The 15,701-nt window shown below is 32.6% G+C and overlaps 1 protein-coding gene across 1 annotated transcript in view; it reads right to left on the bottom strand.

Annotated features, from left to right (window-relative positions):
• The window catches only part of LOC129216387 (sucrase-isomaltase, intestinal-like), a 131,206-nt gene extending 115,880 nt beyond the window's left edge, over positions 1 to 15,326 (bottom strand). The window contains 1 exon segment of the mRNA XM_054850602.1: positions 14,760 to 15,326. Within this exon segment, the coding sequence (XP_054706577.1) occupies positions 14,760 to 15,326 (567 nt within the window).
• Positions 15,327 to 15,701: the final 375 nt, after the last annotated feature.

Genomic DNA, 15,701 nt, shown 5'->3' with positions numbered 1-15,701 from the left:
TGGGAATGCGTCGAGTTTCATCAAATAGTTACTGCGAACCAGCGAGATTTTTTTTTAATGAACATTGATTTCAGACCTTACATAAATTGAATTCACCCATTTTCTATCATTCTGCGCAAAAACTTTGGAGGTGCGACCGCCCCCTCTTGACTCTCCTATTTGCCGCCCCTGCCCTTAGATCTATTCGCCAGACGGTTTAAAACAGACTGACGTCCGATTCCATTTCGAATCTGAAGTCACTCCCACTTTCCATCAGGGCACCAATCAGAGGAGACTGCCATCCAAGAAAAGAACGTCATCCAATCCGGAACCGGAATCCACCAGCAGTTTGGGAACGCCATCCAATAAGGAACTGGAACCCACCAGCGGTTTATTTAAATACCAGAGCGACTGGAGCAGTCCATCAGTCACATCGAACCCTTCCACTGATAATGTCAGCCGCAAAGCTTGACGAAATGTTTGGATTTTCTTTTTCCTTTTAGACCACGGCCAATAAGCCTGAAAACGTTATCTCTTCATAACACTCACTACTATCAACAAATATTATAGACCGATTTCATTCCAATGCAGGTTTTGCCAGGCAGACCAAACTGTGTTATTTCATCAAAATATAGCATTTATTCATAGTAGAGTCTTTCTTTCTTTCTTTATTTTGTTGCTTATTGCACAGGTTTTATTTTAATGAGGACTACAATCTGAGTGTCTTGCCTTCCTTACGCATGATATATTTTTTTATTACAGTACATTATACATAAACAAAGAGGGGAGAGTACATCCGGGGTGAAGGTGGGAGTCGAACCCACCGCCTCAAGTGTGTGAAGTAATCGCTTAGACCAGGGTTGGCAAAAACCCGGGTTTTTTTAAAAAAGCCCATGGACCCAGGGTTTTTTTAAATAAAACCCAAAAAAATCCAACTAAAGCTGGGTTTTTTAAAAGAAATGTGGGTTTTTTTGTCTTTTTTTAGGGAAAATGTAGGGTACTTGTAGCATATTGTAGCGTAAGTATATGAACAAAGCACAAGAATTGTCTTGGGGTAAAAAAAGCTGGAAAACTAGTTAAAATTCAGCGTTTTCTGAAGAAGAGTATGAAAGACGACGAAACCCAAGAATGGTGAAGTTTCAGATTTTTTAGTTTCCATGATTACCAACAGTTAAGGCAAAATTACTTCTTGAGTGATAAAATCTATTGTTCGTTTTTAATTACTACTATTTTTTTTTTTTTTTTTTGCATTTTACTTTATTGTATTTCATTTTTTTATGCAAAACTACTGTAGAACCTCAAGTAGTTTAAATCCCCATTTACTGAATTCCAGCTTAATCAAGACATTTCTTTGAATTTTATGTTGCCTGTTTTTCTATTTCTGTGTACAGATTAAGAAATATTAAACTTTTTTGTAAGATAATGAAAATACTGTACATCCTATTCTGTTTTCTGTCCGACCATTTGTGAAACCTGTTAATTTCTAAAAAAAATATAACTTGTTAATTCGAAATTTGTGACGTGTCGGATTGCAGAAAATAATTCACATGAAAGCCTTTTAGCTAGAGTAGTTTCCTCTGTACAATCTACAAATATTGAGAATACCAGACGTGACAGAACTTAGTCAAGATAATTTGAGTTATTTATTGACTAGTTAAAGATAAAAGTTAAATATATATATTTTAAATCTTTGAAGTATTTTTAATGCCGTTAAGAGTTAAAAAACACTATTAAAGTTCAAAATTCATTTTTTATGTCCATTGTCTGTGGTGAAGAACAAATAAAATAGAAGTTTAAATTGTAAAAGTATTTAAATTAATTACTTTTTCAAAAAACTTCTCAAAAAATTTAAAAAACCCAAACGTGGGCTAAATAATGGGTTTTTTTAAATGGGTTTTTTTCAAAAAAAAACCATTGGGTCCAACCCAATTGGGTCCAATCCGGCCAACCCTGGCTTAGACCACTCGGCCACTGAGACCCCTAGTAGAGTCTCTAGCACGAAATTATATGAAAATGAGAGCCAATACTTTTCGGCCAAGTAAGATTTAAAATAGCGATTGTGCAAGTATAGTATAAACTCTCCCCAGAGGTAATAAAATACTTGACACTCAATGGAAAACCACGTCTTTAAAGTTTTTCGAGGTAAAGAAAACACAAAATATTATTAACATTTGTAAATGTATTCCTCAATTTTAAATACAGTCACTTTATAATTTGAAAACTGTCTCCAATTATGGGGCACTCTATTCTCTGTTTTAATAACTTAATTCAACACATAACGTCTTTTCAAATAAAGCAAACCTAACCCATGTTTCGTGATGCACCTTAACAAAATTCTGCAAATTTGCATCACATTTGAAGCACCTGAGAAAAAATAAAACACTTGAACTAGAAAGACTGGCAAATCACGATTTAATTGGAAATTGTTTAATAAAGTCGAATTTTTCTTTGATTAAAAATGAGAACTAAAGATAGAAACCGATAAAAAGTTTTGTGGAAAAATCTCCGAAGGATGGTATTGATCCATGCAGGATTTTTGGCCAATTACCATGGTTTAACTGTAATGTTGTAAAGACCGGTTGGAAAAAATATCCATCCTTTTTACAGTAAAATACAAAAAGTAAGAGATACACAATTTTATTCAATTAATGTATTTTCTTCTGTCCGAAAACTTTTATTTATTCCATTAAAAGCTTCTTCTATCTCAAACAAGTGCTCCATAACTACAGCTTAAGAAGAGAACCACTTATGTGTGTAGAGGATAGGCATTTATTTCTCACTGTTTTTTTAACGTATCGACCAACTAAACAGAAAAAAATCCCTTGTTAAAACAACAGCATGCTTTTTCATCTACCAATCACCGCTCACAAAGTGCGTATTTGTTGTCTTAGTGTGAGTCGAGGATTCCCAAAAGGATATTTCTCCTCTAACGAATCCCAATACTTCTCTGAACAGCTAAGAGGTTAGTTTGTCTTTTGAGGACGCCATTTTTTTCTACTGAAACAATCACGATCAAGCATTATTTCAAAATCAAGTGCCAATATTTTGTCAAAATTGATCTGGCAATTTTCAAAATTATTTGTTTTGTTGACGGACATGCGCAATACGAGATTCTTAATTGTTTATAAGACTTTTTACTGATGTATTTTAAACTGAAAGTTAAGAAGTGGAACTTTTCTAAGAAATCTGGGGGGCGGGATCAAAGCTTTTCTGAAAGTGGTGTGAGATATACGGCTTTAGTACAAAATAACAAAAATATTTCAAAGCAGCTGAAGAAAATCTTCTGCAAGAAGGGAACAATTTAGAATGGGATTCGTCCAGAAGCAATTCTTTCAGAAATAGTCAAGTTTAATTTCCAAAAAAAAAAAAAAAAAAATCCAATTAAAGATTGGATATTCATTGAAGACATGCGACACCGTCTGATAAACATTGCACAAAACATGTGTTTTTTTCGGGGGAATCTCGTATGATTAATTCAAAACTGAGCTGTTACAGCTTTTGGTGATCTTTGGAGACTTGACATATTTCTTTGAGGTTAGGAATGGTTTATTAAAATACAATTAATATAGTCTCTCCATCCTTCACCGGCAGCTTATTGATGTATACAGAATTTAACACTGTGAAAATTAATTACTGTGAATAGAATTTAATGTTGTCAAGAAAAATAAAGCCCACAAACATTTGAGGCAGTGAGAAGCAAAGAGATGTAAGTGGACTTTTTCAAGTTTCGAGAAAACGCATTTAAAGATAACTTCCTAGGTAGGCTTTCATTGATATTTTTTTCTAAATCATGCTGTACAGCAGAAACTACTAGGGCTACTAGTACCATCTCTTTCCATAAGACAGAGGAGAGGTTCACCTACCATTTGTATTGGTTATCTAAAAAATCTTTACTTTTGCCTCTTACATCCTTTTGTTTATCACTGTCTCATTTGTACTTGTAGATATAGCAGCTCACTGCCTGCCACACCACGTGGCCACGGCTCCATTATAATATTTTAAAGTTATTTTCTAAATAACTAATATTTTAAAGTTATTTTCAAAATACTTCGACACTAAAAAACCTAGGATTGAAGACGTTGGTTATTGTTTGTTCATTATATTAGAACACTTAGATAGCTTTTTAGTAGTAAGTACCTATATATTATGTAATCAAATTTTAAATGATAGAAAGTGACTGTTGTTTGTGTAGCTGAATTTTTATTTTTGATGTGAAAATGGAACAAGGAGAATTTATTTTTGATGATATTGTATTGTTTCTCAACTGCCACGAATCTCAGATTTCAATGGTTGTTCCATTTTTGAATTTAATGTTTTGTAAAAACTGAGGAGGACAGGATCGTTTCCTCTTCCTAATCCCCCACTCACCCCAAAATAAAGGGTAAGTATAGAAGTTGAGCCACTTGATAGAAATGGCCCATTTTACCCTGAATGACAATGATTCTAAATTAAGTACTATATTTTTCATCTCTACATCTTTATACATAAAGGTCTAATCTCTGTCCGGATGTCCGGGTAAACTTCAAAACTACTGGAGGGATTTCAACCATTTTTTCAACATAGATAGCTACATAGTCGGGGAACAATTTAGGCTATAATTTGTTCCTTAAAAACTTAGTTTTCAAAAGTTATGGTGGAAAACAGCAAATTTCATGTAATTTCCCCTTAAATGATTAAATATAAAATCCATTGTTAGGAAAATTCGTTGCCTAACAACAGCAATATTAAAAGTAATCATAATGTAAATTTTGAATCAAGGCCTCTCTGGAGCAAGCATGACATTTATAGCTTTCTTAGGAGTTGCATCCTTATCTTTATACATAAAGGTCTAATCTCTGTCCCGATGTCCGGGGTAAACGTCAAAACTACTGGAGGGATTTTAACCATTTTTTCACCATAGATAGTTACATCACCATATGTAGAGTAAAGAAATATACATAGAGAGGCCCCGTCTATGGTAAAAAGGAGAAGAAATTGAAGCCGGAATTGTGGGGTACAGCGGTGCAATGATTAGCGGGGTTATGATAACGTGATCGCTTCGCGAGTATAGTTTTCACCAATCTCACAAAGAGACCGTATAAAGTAGCTGGCGGATTGGTTTGCATTTTAATTCATGTATTAATGCAATTTCAAAAACGTGCTCCATAAACTTGCAACAATATCTAAGTTTAAATTAAGAACCAATTGAGATTCAGTAATGGAATGTTTTGAATCAAGATGTATCATAAAATACTTAGCAAGAAACTAAGGATCTTTGGATACAGCGGTGCATTTTCCGGCTTCAATTTCTTAGTATAGCAGGGCCTCTCTATTTAATTTCTTTACTCTATGTGATTAAACATAAAAGTCATTGTTACAAAAATTCGTTGCCTAACAACAGCAATATTATAAGTAATCATAACGAAAATTTTGAATCAAGGCTTCTCCGGAGCAAACATGAGTTTAAAGTCATTTAAACATTTGGAAACTCTACTTTTCGCACCCTGAGGGTAGGAGAGCTTTAGTTTAGAGTTAAAGCTTATAGTAGAGAGCTCTTTTTTTTCTTTTGTGTGCGTGTGTGTACTATTTAATTAAATGAAGCACGCGCACGGTTTTTTTTTAGTGATCTTTGTTTTTGTTAGTTCATATTTTGGAAATTCTTCAAAATTTTAATATGCTTAAATTCGTCCTTTCGCTTCTAAATGAATATTCGTTGGTTCTTTACACTTATTGCTATTTTACTTTTATGGGTAAGGAAGAAGCTCGATTTTTAATCACGTCAAAGCGGTGTGTTTTGAGTTCTTTCAGTTAAAACAGAAAACGAAAGAAAGTAGCGATTGTTTCTTACAATTATTACTGACCCAGGCAACGCCGGGTACATTTGCTAGTACTAGTATAAAATGAAGTCACCAAAATGGATTGAGCATATAACAACAAGCGGGATAGATGAGTTACTAGCTTGGTATCCATATTCAACCGTTCTTTTTGGCTTATGAAATATAAAGCAAAATTCTCATGAAGGGTAATTCCACCGTAACATGTGTGACATTTGTACACTATTTTTACTTCCTTCTACAAAAAAGGAAGTACTGTATTCGCGGAAAAATTTTCACTCAAAAATCGACCTTAATTTCCATTTTACTCACCCCTGAATGAATATTGAGTTTTTTTTCGACTCGACAACACGTGGAGGAGTGCCTAAGAACGTATAGACACGCGAAATATCCATAATGACGATTCCCGAGTTAATTACAACGAATTTTCTCATGACGTCTGTATGTACGTTTGCATGTATATGCGGATATGCGTATGTATGTCGCATAACTCAAGAACGGTAAATCCTAGAAAGTTAAAATTTGGTACGTAGACTCCTAGTGGAGTCTAGATGTGCGCCTCCCCTTTTGGTTGCATTCGGGTGTTTCTAAAGGGGTCTTTTGTCCCTTTTTTGGGGGAAATCATTGTTAATTTCGATGTAAACTCAAGTGGTGTTATAATTTGGCGGACACTTGGCGCTATATCGCCAGTCTTTTAGTCGCCAATTTGGCGATTTTTTTTTTGAATTTGGTTTCAATTTGGCCACTGTTGGTGATGTTTAGAGAGTAAACTATTGAATCACATTAAAATTACCAGCAATGGGGAAATTACATTAAATTGGAGTAAAAGGAAATCATGTGATGCACACATCAGCTCGTTTCTATCAAAGTTCATTTCCATTAGCTCAGAATCCGAAAATCAAGCTTCGGTCAAAACAACCTTATTTTACATCTCTTTATAAAACAATTACATGCACAAAATAACTGTTCTCAGATTTTTATAATTAATTAATAATTTCATAAAACTTGTAACGTGTGTGACAATGTTTGTTTTGAGTACTAGTCACACACGTTACGAGTTGTTTAAAATTAATAATTAATCATAAAAATTGAGAATAATTATGTTGTGCATGTAATTCTGTTTCATAAAAGGATTTAAAATAAGATAATATTAACCGATAGTTGATTTTTAGATTCTGAGCTAATGAAAAAAAAAACTTCAAAAGAAAACATAATATAAAAATGCCACACTTACGGTGGTATTGCCTTGAAATGCTTATTGCGTGTAAAACTTTCGTTTAACATTATTGAGCATACATAATTTGTTCTGTTTTATATATATATATATATATATATATATATATATATATATATATATATATATATGTCGAGTTTCCATTTAAGTATTCGTAAAATCTGATTGAACTTAGTTTTGAAGAGAGAAAATAGGTTGCAAAATTTGCTCGCACTTACTTTAAAAATTTTAAAGTGAAGAAATGTACTCTGCAAAATTTCAGCCAAAAAAAAAACTCTCTATTTTGTGCACTACACCAATTAAATTAAAACTAGCTGCGTCGCTCAGCTTTGCACGGTGTACCTCGAAAATAATAGTTATGTCCAGTGACGCGTGTTTAACAATCAGGCTTGAAAAAAAAAAAAAAAAATCAGTAAAATTTTGCGGCAGATTGCGAGAAAATAACCAAAAAGTAAAATTTTAAAACCCCCGATTGCAGGAAAATCCTCAAAACTAAAACCAAAAATTGTTTTTGTTTATATTCGAGAAAAAAAATGGTAAAAAATCTTTCATTTAACGATTTTCTTCACGCTTATAGAGAAAAGAAATACAACAAGTAAGAAGTACTACAACTATAAATTTTAATAAAAGCATTGTTACGGAAAGTTGAGCAGAAGCACTGAATAAAAATTTTAATGGAGGAAAGCCTTCGAAAAATAGGGATTTTATTTTGAAATCTAAGTTTCATAATTAATAGTTTTTAATTGATATCTCCGCTAATTATTATCGGAGGATTATGTTAAATAGCCAAACATGAAGACGGGAAGATTACGAATCCATCGATATCTGACTCGATGGTCAGTTCATCGGCGTTCGGGAGAAGTTACTTGGACATACATAGATACATACATACATAGAGACATACGTTCAGTTTTTAATTATATAAGATTGAATTAAGTAAAATTTATTCCAAAACGTTTCTCAATGCCTCTTGGTAATATAAAGACATTTTCAAAAAATCATAATTAAAAAGAAGAAAAATGATTTAAAAGGAAAAAAGATGAAGAGATGAACTAAAACGAATTTTTAACCTACCGTAGGAAAACCTTCAAAATACTATCATTTCCCTGAAAGAAGGAAATTTCTAAATATTCTGAAATAAATTAAAGGCATTGGGAAAAATATGTATTTAGGTCGAGATGTAAAGACTTAATTAGTGGGGGGTAAAAATAGTTTTCATTATTTTTTTTATCGATTCAAAAGTAGCCTTAATTTAAAAGGTTAACACTTTAACGTCAGTAAGTATAATATGTTTAAATTCATACGAATAAATCTTCTTAAGTTCTGGAACAGTATAAATTATTTATTTGTGTCAATATTATAAGTGAAATAAAAAAATAGCTTTGAGGAAAACTTCTCAGTTACGCGATTTAAATGATGAGTTGCTCCGTTTTTGTTGCATCACTGAATGTTCCGCCGGGCGTTAAACGCTCTTTCGCTGCAAAACAATATGTTTACAAGACTTTTATGTAAAATCACTCATTCATGTTGAAAAATTAGAGGAAACAAAGACCCTTTTAATGTAGATTAGAATAGGTTTGCCGTGTGAGACGAAAAAAAAGGGAATGCTTTTTAACTCAAACGTAATCTAGGTTGAAATGTTTCACGATTCACAGAAAAGGTTTGGAAATTGCACGCATATAAGTATTCAAGTTTAAGTTTTTTTTTTTTTCTCTTTTGTTCTGGAGAAAGCTAAAATATCGCTGTAATATTACATGCTACTTATAAGAAATAAATAACAGAATTTTTTAAAAAATACTAAGCACTTTTCATAATGCACTCAAAAGGACAAAATAACTTTTCTGGGTCAGAAAGGACAGTGCAAGTGTTGCTATAGTTTTCAATCATTCCAAGAAAAAGACTTCACAAACTTAGAAAAGTGCGGCTCAAGTATGTAGGGAATGTTTTATCATTATCTAGCTTTCAATCATAAATTTGAGTGTTGAAACGTGCATACTTTTCTTAATGGGAAAGTTTGGTTTGAAATTCCTTGAGCGCACTTATCTTCATTTGTGAAGTTTTTTTCTTGGAATAATTGAAAACTACAGGAATACTACATTGTCCTTTCTGACACAGAAAAGTTATTTTGTCCTTTTGAGTGCATTATAAAAAGTGCTTAGTATTTTTAAAGAAATTATGTTATTTTAAAGTTTTTCGTTTTCAAACAAAATTTAATTTTAGAATTTAATTTTTTAGCATTAAGTTGTACCTTAAGATTAAACAAATCATTTAGTGAAATTCCGATGTCGCTACGCGGTCTAGTTGCTGAGATATAAGCAAAAGAATGGTTCACAACGTACAAGTTACTTATGATAAATATCCTAATATATCTCTATACTTAGCCCCGTTATCGATTATTGGCATAGATGAGGATAAACAACCTAAGAAAGCAACTACAGTGGAAAAATTTCATTCTTGCTCCAGAGAAGCCTTGACTCAAAATTTTCATTATGATTACTATTAACATTACTGCTGCAAGGCAACAAAATTTATAACAATGGGTTTTATATAAAACATGTAATGGGGAAGTTACATGAAATTTGTTGTTTTCCATCCTAACCGAAATAATGGTTTTATTTTAGAATTTTAATTTTTCAGCGTTAAGTTGCACCTTAAGATTAAGCAAATCATTTAGTGAAATCCCGAAGTCCCTAAGTGGTCTAGTTGCTGAGATATAAGCAAAAGCAGGGCTCAGATTTTTCCGTGACAATCAGGCCAAGTTTAAATAACAGAATAAAAAATACTAAGCACTTTTCATAATGCACCCCAGCTAAAAAAAAATCTGCAGAAAATCTTTTAAAAAAATCTGCAGAAAATTTAAGCATATTTGGAACATGCTTTCTAAAGAAAATCTGCAGATTTTATCTGTAGATTTTTTGCAGAAAGCGTGTTCCAAATATGCTCAAATTTTCTGCAGATTTTTTCTGCGGATTTTTTTCTGCGGATTTTTTTCTGCAGATTTTGTAAAGAAAGCATGTTTCAAATATACTTAAATATTCTGCAGAAAATCTGTAGATAAACTGCAAAAAATGTACCCAGCAAATTAAAAATAGTAGATAACAATTAATAACAAATGAAATTAATGCAATAAAAATCCGAAAACATTTTTAATTTTAAGTTTCGACATTTCTTTAATAAAAATGAGTAAATTCACTGCAGAGTGGTGTTTCATGTTCGTTTAACAAAACATATAATTAAAACTTGAACTACGCATCCAAAATGAAATTTTAAATTTTATTGAAATGAAGCTTATGCAAATTGAAATAATTAAACCAAATTTGTCACAAAAATACTTCGCTATGATTGTAAAATTAGTATAAAGTTTCAAGACGAAATAATAAATAGAACAATTTGTAAAAATTAAAAATTTCGAAAAATTCCTCCAAATCGACCACGTGGTGGAAAGTAATTAAGTTAATTAGGCTGGTTATTATTGAGACATCGTAACTCATTTTTTTTTATTAATAGATATTGACAACGTAAATGTTCGCTCAAAATTTTAAGTCAATCGGTGAAAAAGAAAAAATTTCAAAAATTAAAAACCTCCGATTAGGCATAACATTTCAAACTAACCCTAATATACTATACACTTATTAAATAAAAGTTAATTTAATCAAATAATAATTGGTTAATTTTAAAGTGTCTTACCTTTTTGAGAACCGAGGCATAAATCCAATATGTTTTCATGGGTTTCCAATGATGGAACTTAAAATTTCCCTAATTATTTGTTTCCGTGACGGAGCAAAAAAACAATACGCGTCACCTGGTCGAGGGGTAATCTACTCTCGTAGCCTTGTGCTTGTGGCACCCGAATTGCGGGACGGACCGAGGCTTCCGTGGGCGGTAAGAGGCTTGGCGTTCGGTGCGTTTGTACTCGAACGGCGCGCCGTTCGAGAACATTATTTCAAGTCATATTTGTTCTTATTTAATTTCAATTTCCTGATTTTTCTCTAAGTGAGACAAATTTGACTCTGTTCTAATCCGTATCCTTCTTGAAAATGACATTTTTGAAAGCCCTTTCAAACCATGTAATAACTTGCGTTATTCAATATCGTTTTGTTTTCAAAAAAAAAAAAAAGATGTATTGTAATTTCACTTTTATTTGATTTGAATCATGCACTTATATTAAAATTGATTTTCATGTCATATTATTTGTATAATACAATAAACAGACATTTTTTATTTGGTAAATGTTTCAAACGTGTTGAAATGCTTTTAAATTTCAATTTAAGTTATCAAAATATAAATCAAAGTTCTTGGGGGAAAAGTGTAAGTAATTTATTACTGATTTTAAGAAGAGAAACAAAGAAATGTGCTTAATTTTCTAAAAACTGAAAAAAAAATATAAAAAAATTTAAAGTGTGAAAAACTTTTATGCTGTAATAAAACTTTACGAAATAATTTGAATTGAAATACAGATTTTTTTTTGGTGACCATAAAATATCTACAAACGTGCGAACTATTTAGAGAAAACTGTAAGAGAATTTTTTGTGTAGATTTTCTGTAGATTTAATTGAAGAAAATTTGCAGATTTTTTTTACCTTTAAAAAATCTGCAGAATATTAAAAGAAGACTAAAAAGAAAACTTTTTTGTGTGGATTTTCTGCAGATTATTTTGAAGACAAAAAGCAGATTTTGCTTGTCGTCTAAAAATCTGCAGAAATCTTGAAAAATACTTCAAAAAAAATTTTTTTTCTGCATATTTTCTGAAGATTATTTTTAGCTGGGACTCAAAGACTCAAAAGGACAAAATAACTTTTCTGGGTCAAAAATTACAATTCATGTATTCATGTTGCTTTCAATTATTCCAAGAAAAAGACTTCACAAACGAAGAAAAGTGCGGCTCAAGTCATGTAGAGAATGTTTTATCATTATCTAGCTTTCAATAATAAATTTGAGTCCTTAAACATGCATATTTTTCTTAATGGGAAAGTTAGGTTTGAAATTACTTGAGCGCACTTTTCTTCGTTTGTGCAGTCTTTTTCTTGGCATAATTGAAAACTACAGGAATATTTAAATTTTCCTTTCTGACCCAGAAAAGTTATTTTGTCCTTTTGAGTGCATTATGAAAAGTGCTTAGTATTTTTTAAAAAAAATCAGTTATTTTAAAGATTTTCGTTTTCAACCGAAATTTTATTTTATAATTTAATTTTTTAGCGTAAAGTTGTATGCTTTAGATTAAACAAATCATTTAGTGAAATTTCGAAGTCTCTAAGTAGTCTAGCTGCTGAGATATAAGCAGAAGAATGGTTCACAACATACAAGTTACTTGTGATATAGATCCTAATATGTCTTTTTACTTAGCCCCGTTATCTATTATTTTGGCATAGATAAGATAAAAACCCTAAAAGAAAGCAACGACTGAATAAATTTCATTCTTGCCCCACAGAAGCCTTGATTCAAAATGTTCATTATGATTACTTTTTACATTACTGTTGCAAGGCAACAAAATTTGTAACAATGGGTTTTATATTCAAACGTTTAATGGGGAAATTACATGAAATTTGCTGTTATCCATCCTAACCGAAATAATAATTTTATTTTAGAATTGAATTATTCAGCGTTAGGTTGTACCTTTAGATTAAGGCAAGCATTTAGTGAAATCCCGAAGTCTCTAAGTAGTCTAGTTGCTGAGATATAAGCAAAAGCAGGCCTCAGATTTTTCCGTGAAAATCAGGCCAAGTATAATAAAAGTGCTTAATCTTTCTATATTAACTAGAGGACCTGACAGACGTTGTTCTGTTCAAACTTTGCAAATTGAAAAGTTAAAAAAATTCAATAAACTATCAAGTGTTTGAACCGTTTTGTTGAAAAAAATAAGTAAAAAGAAAATGATTTAAGCTGCTTGTTGTCAGAAAATGCGTATATTTATTACAACCTGATTTATCTAATACCCACTGAGCAGTTGTTTTATTAACTATTTTTTCTCCCGTGCTTGATGGCTTGTTCCTTCAGCCATACTCAAAGGATAAAAAGCGTCCTCAGATATTAAGTGTAAAAAGCTATTTACCCATCTAGAACAAACGGGAAATCCCGCTGCAACATCCCCCATATGAAAGAGATGATTTCTCATTTCAGTTTTCAAAAGTTTTGTTGATCTTGTTTAAAACTTCTCAGACCTACGTATTTTCTGAGACTAGGTATAGGTACCTAGAGGTATAGTACCTTCTGAGTATAGGTACCTAGAGCCTTTAGTTGGTGAGATTTTTCTAGTTTTCAAATGTTTTTATGTCAAAACCTAGGCAGATAAAAAAGAACGTTACCTACATTTACAATGTTGAACTTTATTAATCACTCGAGACGACAAATCATAAAAAGTTTTTAAAAAAAGGGTAAATGATGGACTAATAAATGTTTTCTGCAGTTTCAAGCAGAGGGCAACTTGTAGTCTCAGACAACAATAGGCCAGATCAAGTTTTGAATGTGTTTCCTAGGTTAAAATACTCGACGTTAAATCCCGGTTATCACAAATTTGCCATTTCAATTGCGCTTGCGCGCGGACATAGCTGATTTCAAAAATCTTGCTAAAATTAATTAAACATTTTTAATTTGTTAATAAATATGAGAAGGCAACAAATAAAAATTAGAAATCACAAAGTTTTCTCTGATTTAGTTTTTAGGTCTCGGTAAAGATTGAGTTTTGAGTCTTAATTATTAATGGATTCGGAGTCTGATTTTTCTATCAAAGGCCCTTTTCAGGGCCAAATTTTCAACCTCAGAAGAGCGTACTAGAATTGCAGCATCGCTTCTTATACAAAACCGAACCATCAACCTAAAAAAAAAATCTATAATACAGCTGTTTACGCCTAACGTAAAATATCCGCAAAAGACGAACATCTGTACTCATATTCCAATCATTTTTGAAGTACACAATGTGTTTTACGTTTACGTTAAGTAAATATTTTCAAACCTAAATATTGAAGTGTCATTTTTAGCTTTACATTATAAAGATTATCAGGTATTCATATCCGTAGTTTCATATAATATATCTCGAAATCGCTGTGAAAATATTCTAATCGCATTCATTAATTTGTTTGTACTCTAGCTCAACCTAAATATAAACAAGCAACACAAAATCTTAAAACAGAAAGCCCAAAAAGCAAAGTCCGCGCGCAAGCGCAGTTGAAATGGCAAATTTGTGATAACCGGGATTTAACGTCTACTGGTTAAAATGAGGTGGCCCATCAAAGTATCCCATGTGCAAAATTTTAAGGGGGGGTGGGGGCTCAAAAATTTTCCCCATGGTTTATCAGAATATTTTCCCCATGGAAACCGATTTCAGTGCAGATTAGAAATATTAAAATTTGATATTTTACTAACTTATTTATTAATGTCTGGAAAAGAAATTTTTATACATTTTTGCAAAGAAAAAAGTACTAAAAGCAAGGAAGTTCTCATTTTTAGTGAGGGGGCCTTGAGCACCCCCTTGCCCCTATATGGGCGCCCTTGTGGCCCATAGTTGTACCATGTAGGGGTACAACTATGGGCCACGGGGGAAAAATTCCCCTACCTCTTCCTTCTAACTTAGATTTTTTTTAAACATTTCATTTGAAAGATGAGATAGCTACCGTTGCTAAAGTCCTCAAATTTCTAAATCAGAAATGTACGCGGAATTTTCATTGAAAACATCAAAAAGTGGCCCATAGTTGGACCATTTTACGATAATGGTAAAATTCTGGAAAACCAAGTCTTACCTTTATTCTAAGCCTATACTTTGTTTGCATTTCAACCCTCATGTAGACTACTTGTATGTCATCGCCATATCGCGAGGGAGCTGTCATTCGTCTCAAAGGAACTTCAAAGCCGTTGAAGATGGCTTCAGCTTTGCCAGTAGCTGCATATCCGTAATTACGAGGGTATACGCAAGTCGGAATTCGGGAATCTTCGACAGTAACGTTATCTTCCATGAAATATCCAACAAAGCAGCAACCTCTAATTTCACATGCTGCCTTGCTCACTGACGGATCGTCTGGATAGCAGTTGAATCGTTCTTCAGGTTTCAAAGGCTCACCTGGACACTGTGGGAACCAATTACGTGTTTTGGGAAGAGACACAACGATCTCTGCATCACCAGGTCCTCTCTTGCTGAGAAGGAAATACAATAAGGCTCCAGCAGCCGCCATCAGCAAGATGCAGATGGTGGCCATTAACCTCACTTTGCATCTGTAGCTCACTAATTTCTTGCCAGAGCAGCATTTTGATGTTTTGTTCGTTGGTGATTGATCACAGATCTTGGCAGGGCTCGATGATGACTTGGACATTTTTCGAGATCAATTGAGGTTGAGCAACGAATGTTCTGGAAGGGAAAAAATTCATAAATATTCCCTTCAAAGAAATCCCCACTCTTGAAATTAAGAATTTTTTTTTATATGATATGGATTTTGAAATAAATGCTGTCAACACTATGTTGGCTGGTGAAAGTTTTAAGATAGAAAGAATGAATCAGGCGAGTATTTCTGTTGTGTCTCTAGAGTTTACACAAGGTTCAAGTTGTTACGGAAACCATCAAAACTGATATCAGATATTCTACCATAGTGAGAACGGTTTTACATATGAGGTGTACCTTTTCCCTTTAAGGAGCGTTATCCCGAAGACTGTCATGGTAGAACGTTTACAGATTCAGAAGATATAATAAT

Source organism: Uloborus diversus, chromosome 2, assembly GCF_026930045.1.
Source record: "Uloborus diversus isolate 005 chromosome 2, Udiv.v.3.1, whole genome shotgun sequence".
Lineage (NCBI taxonomy): Eukaryota > Metazoa > Arthropoda > Arachnida > Araneae > Uloboridae > Uloborus > Uloborus diversus.
This window is presented reverse-complemented; position numbering and strand designations above follow the sequence as displayed.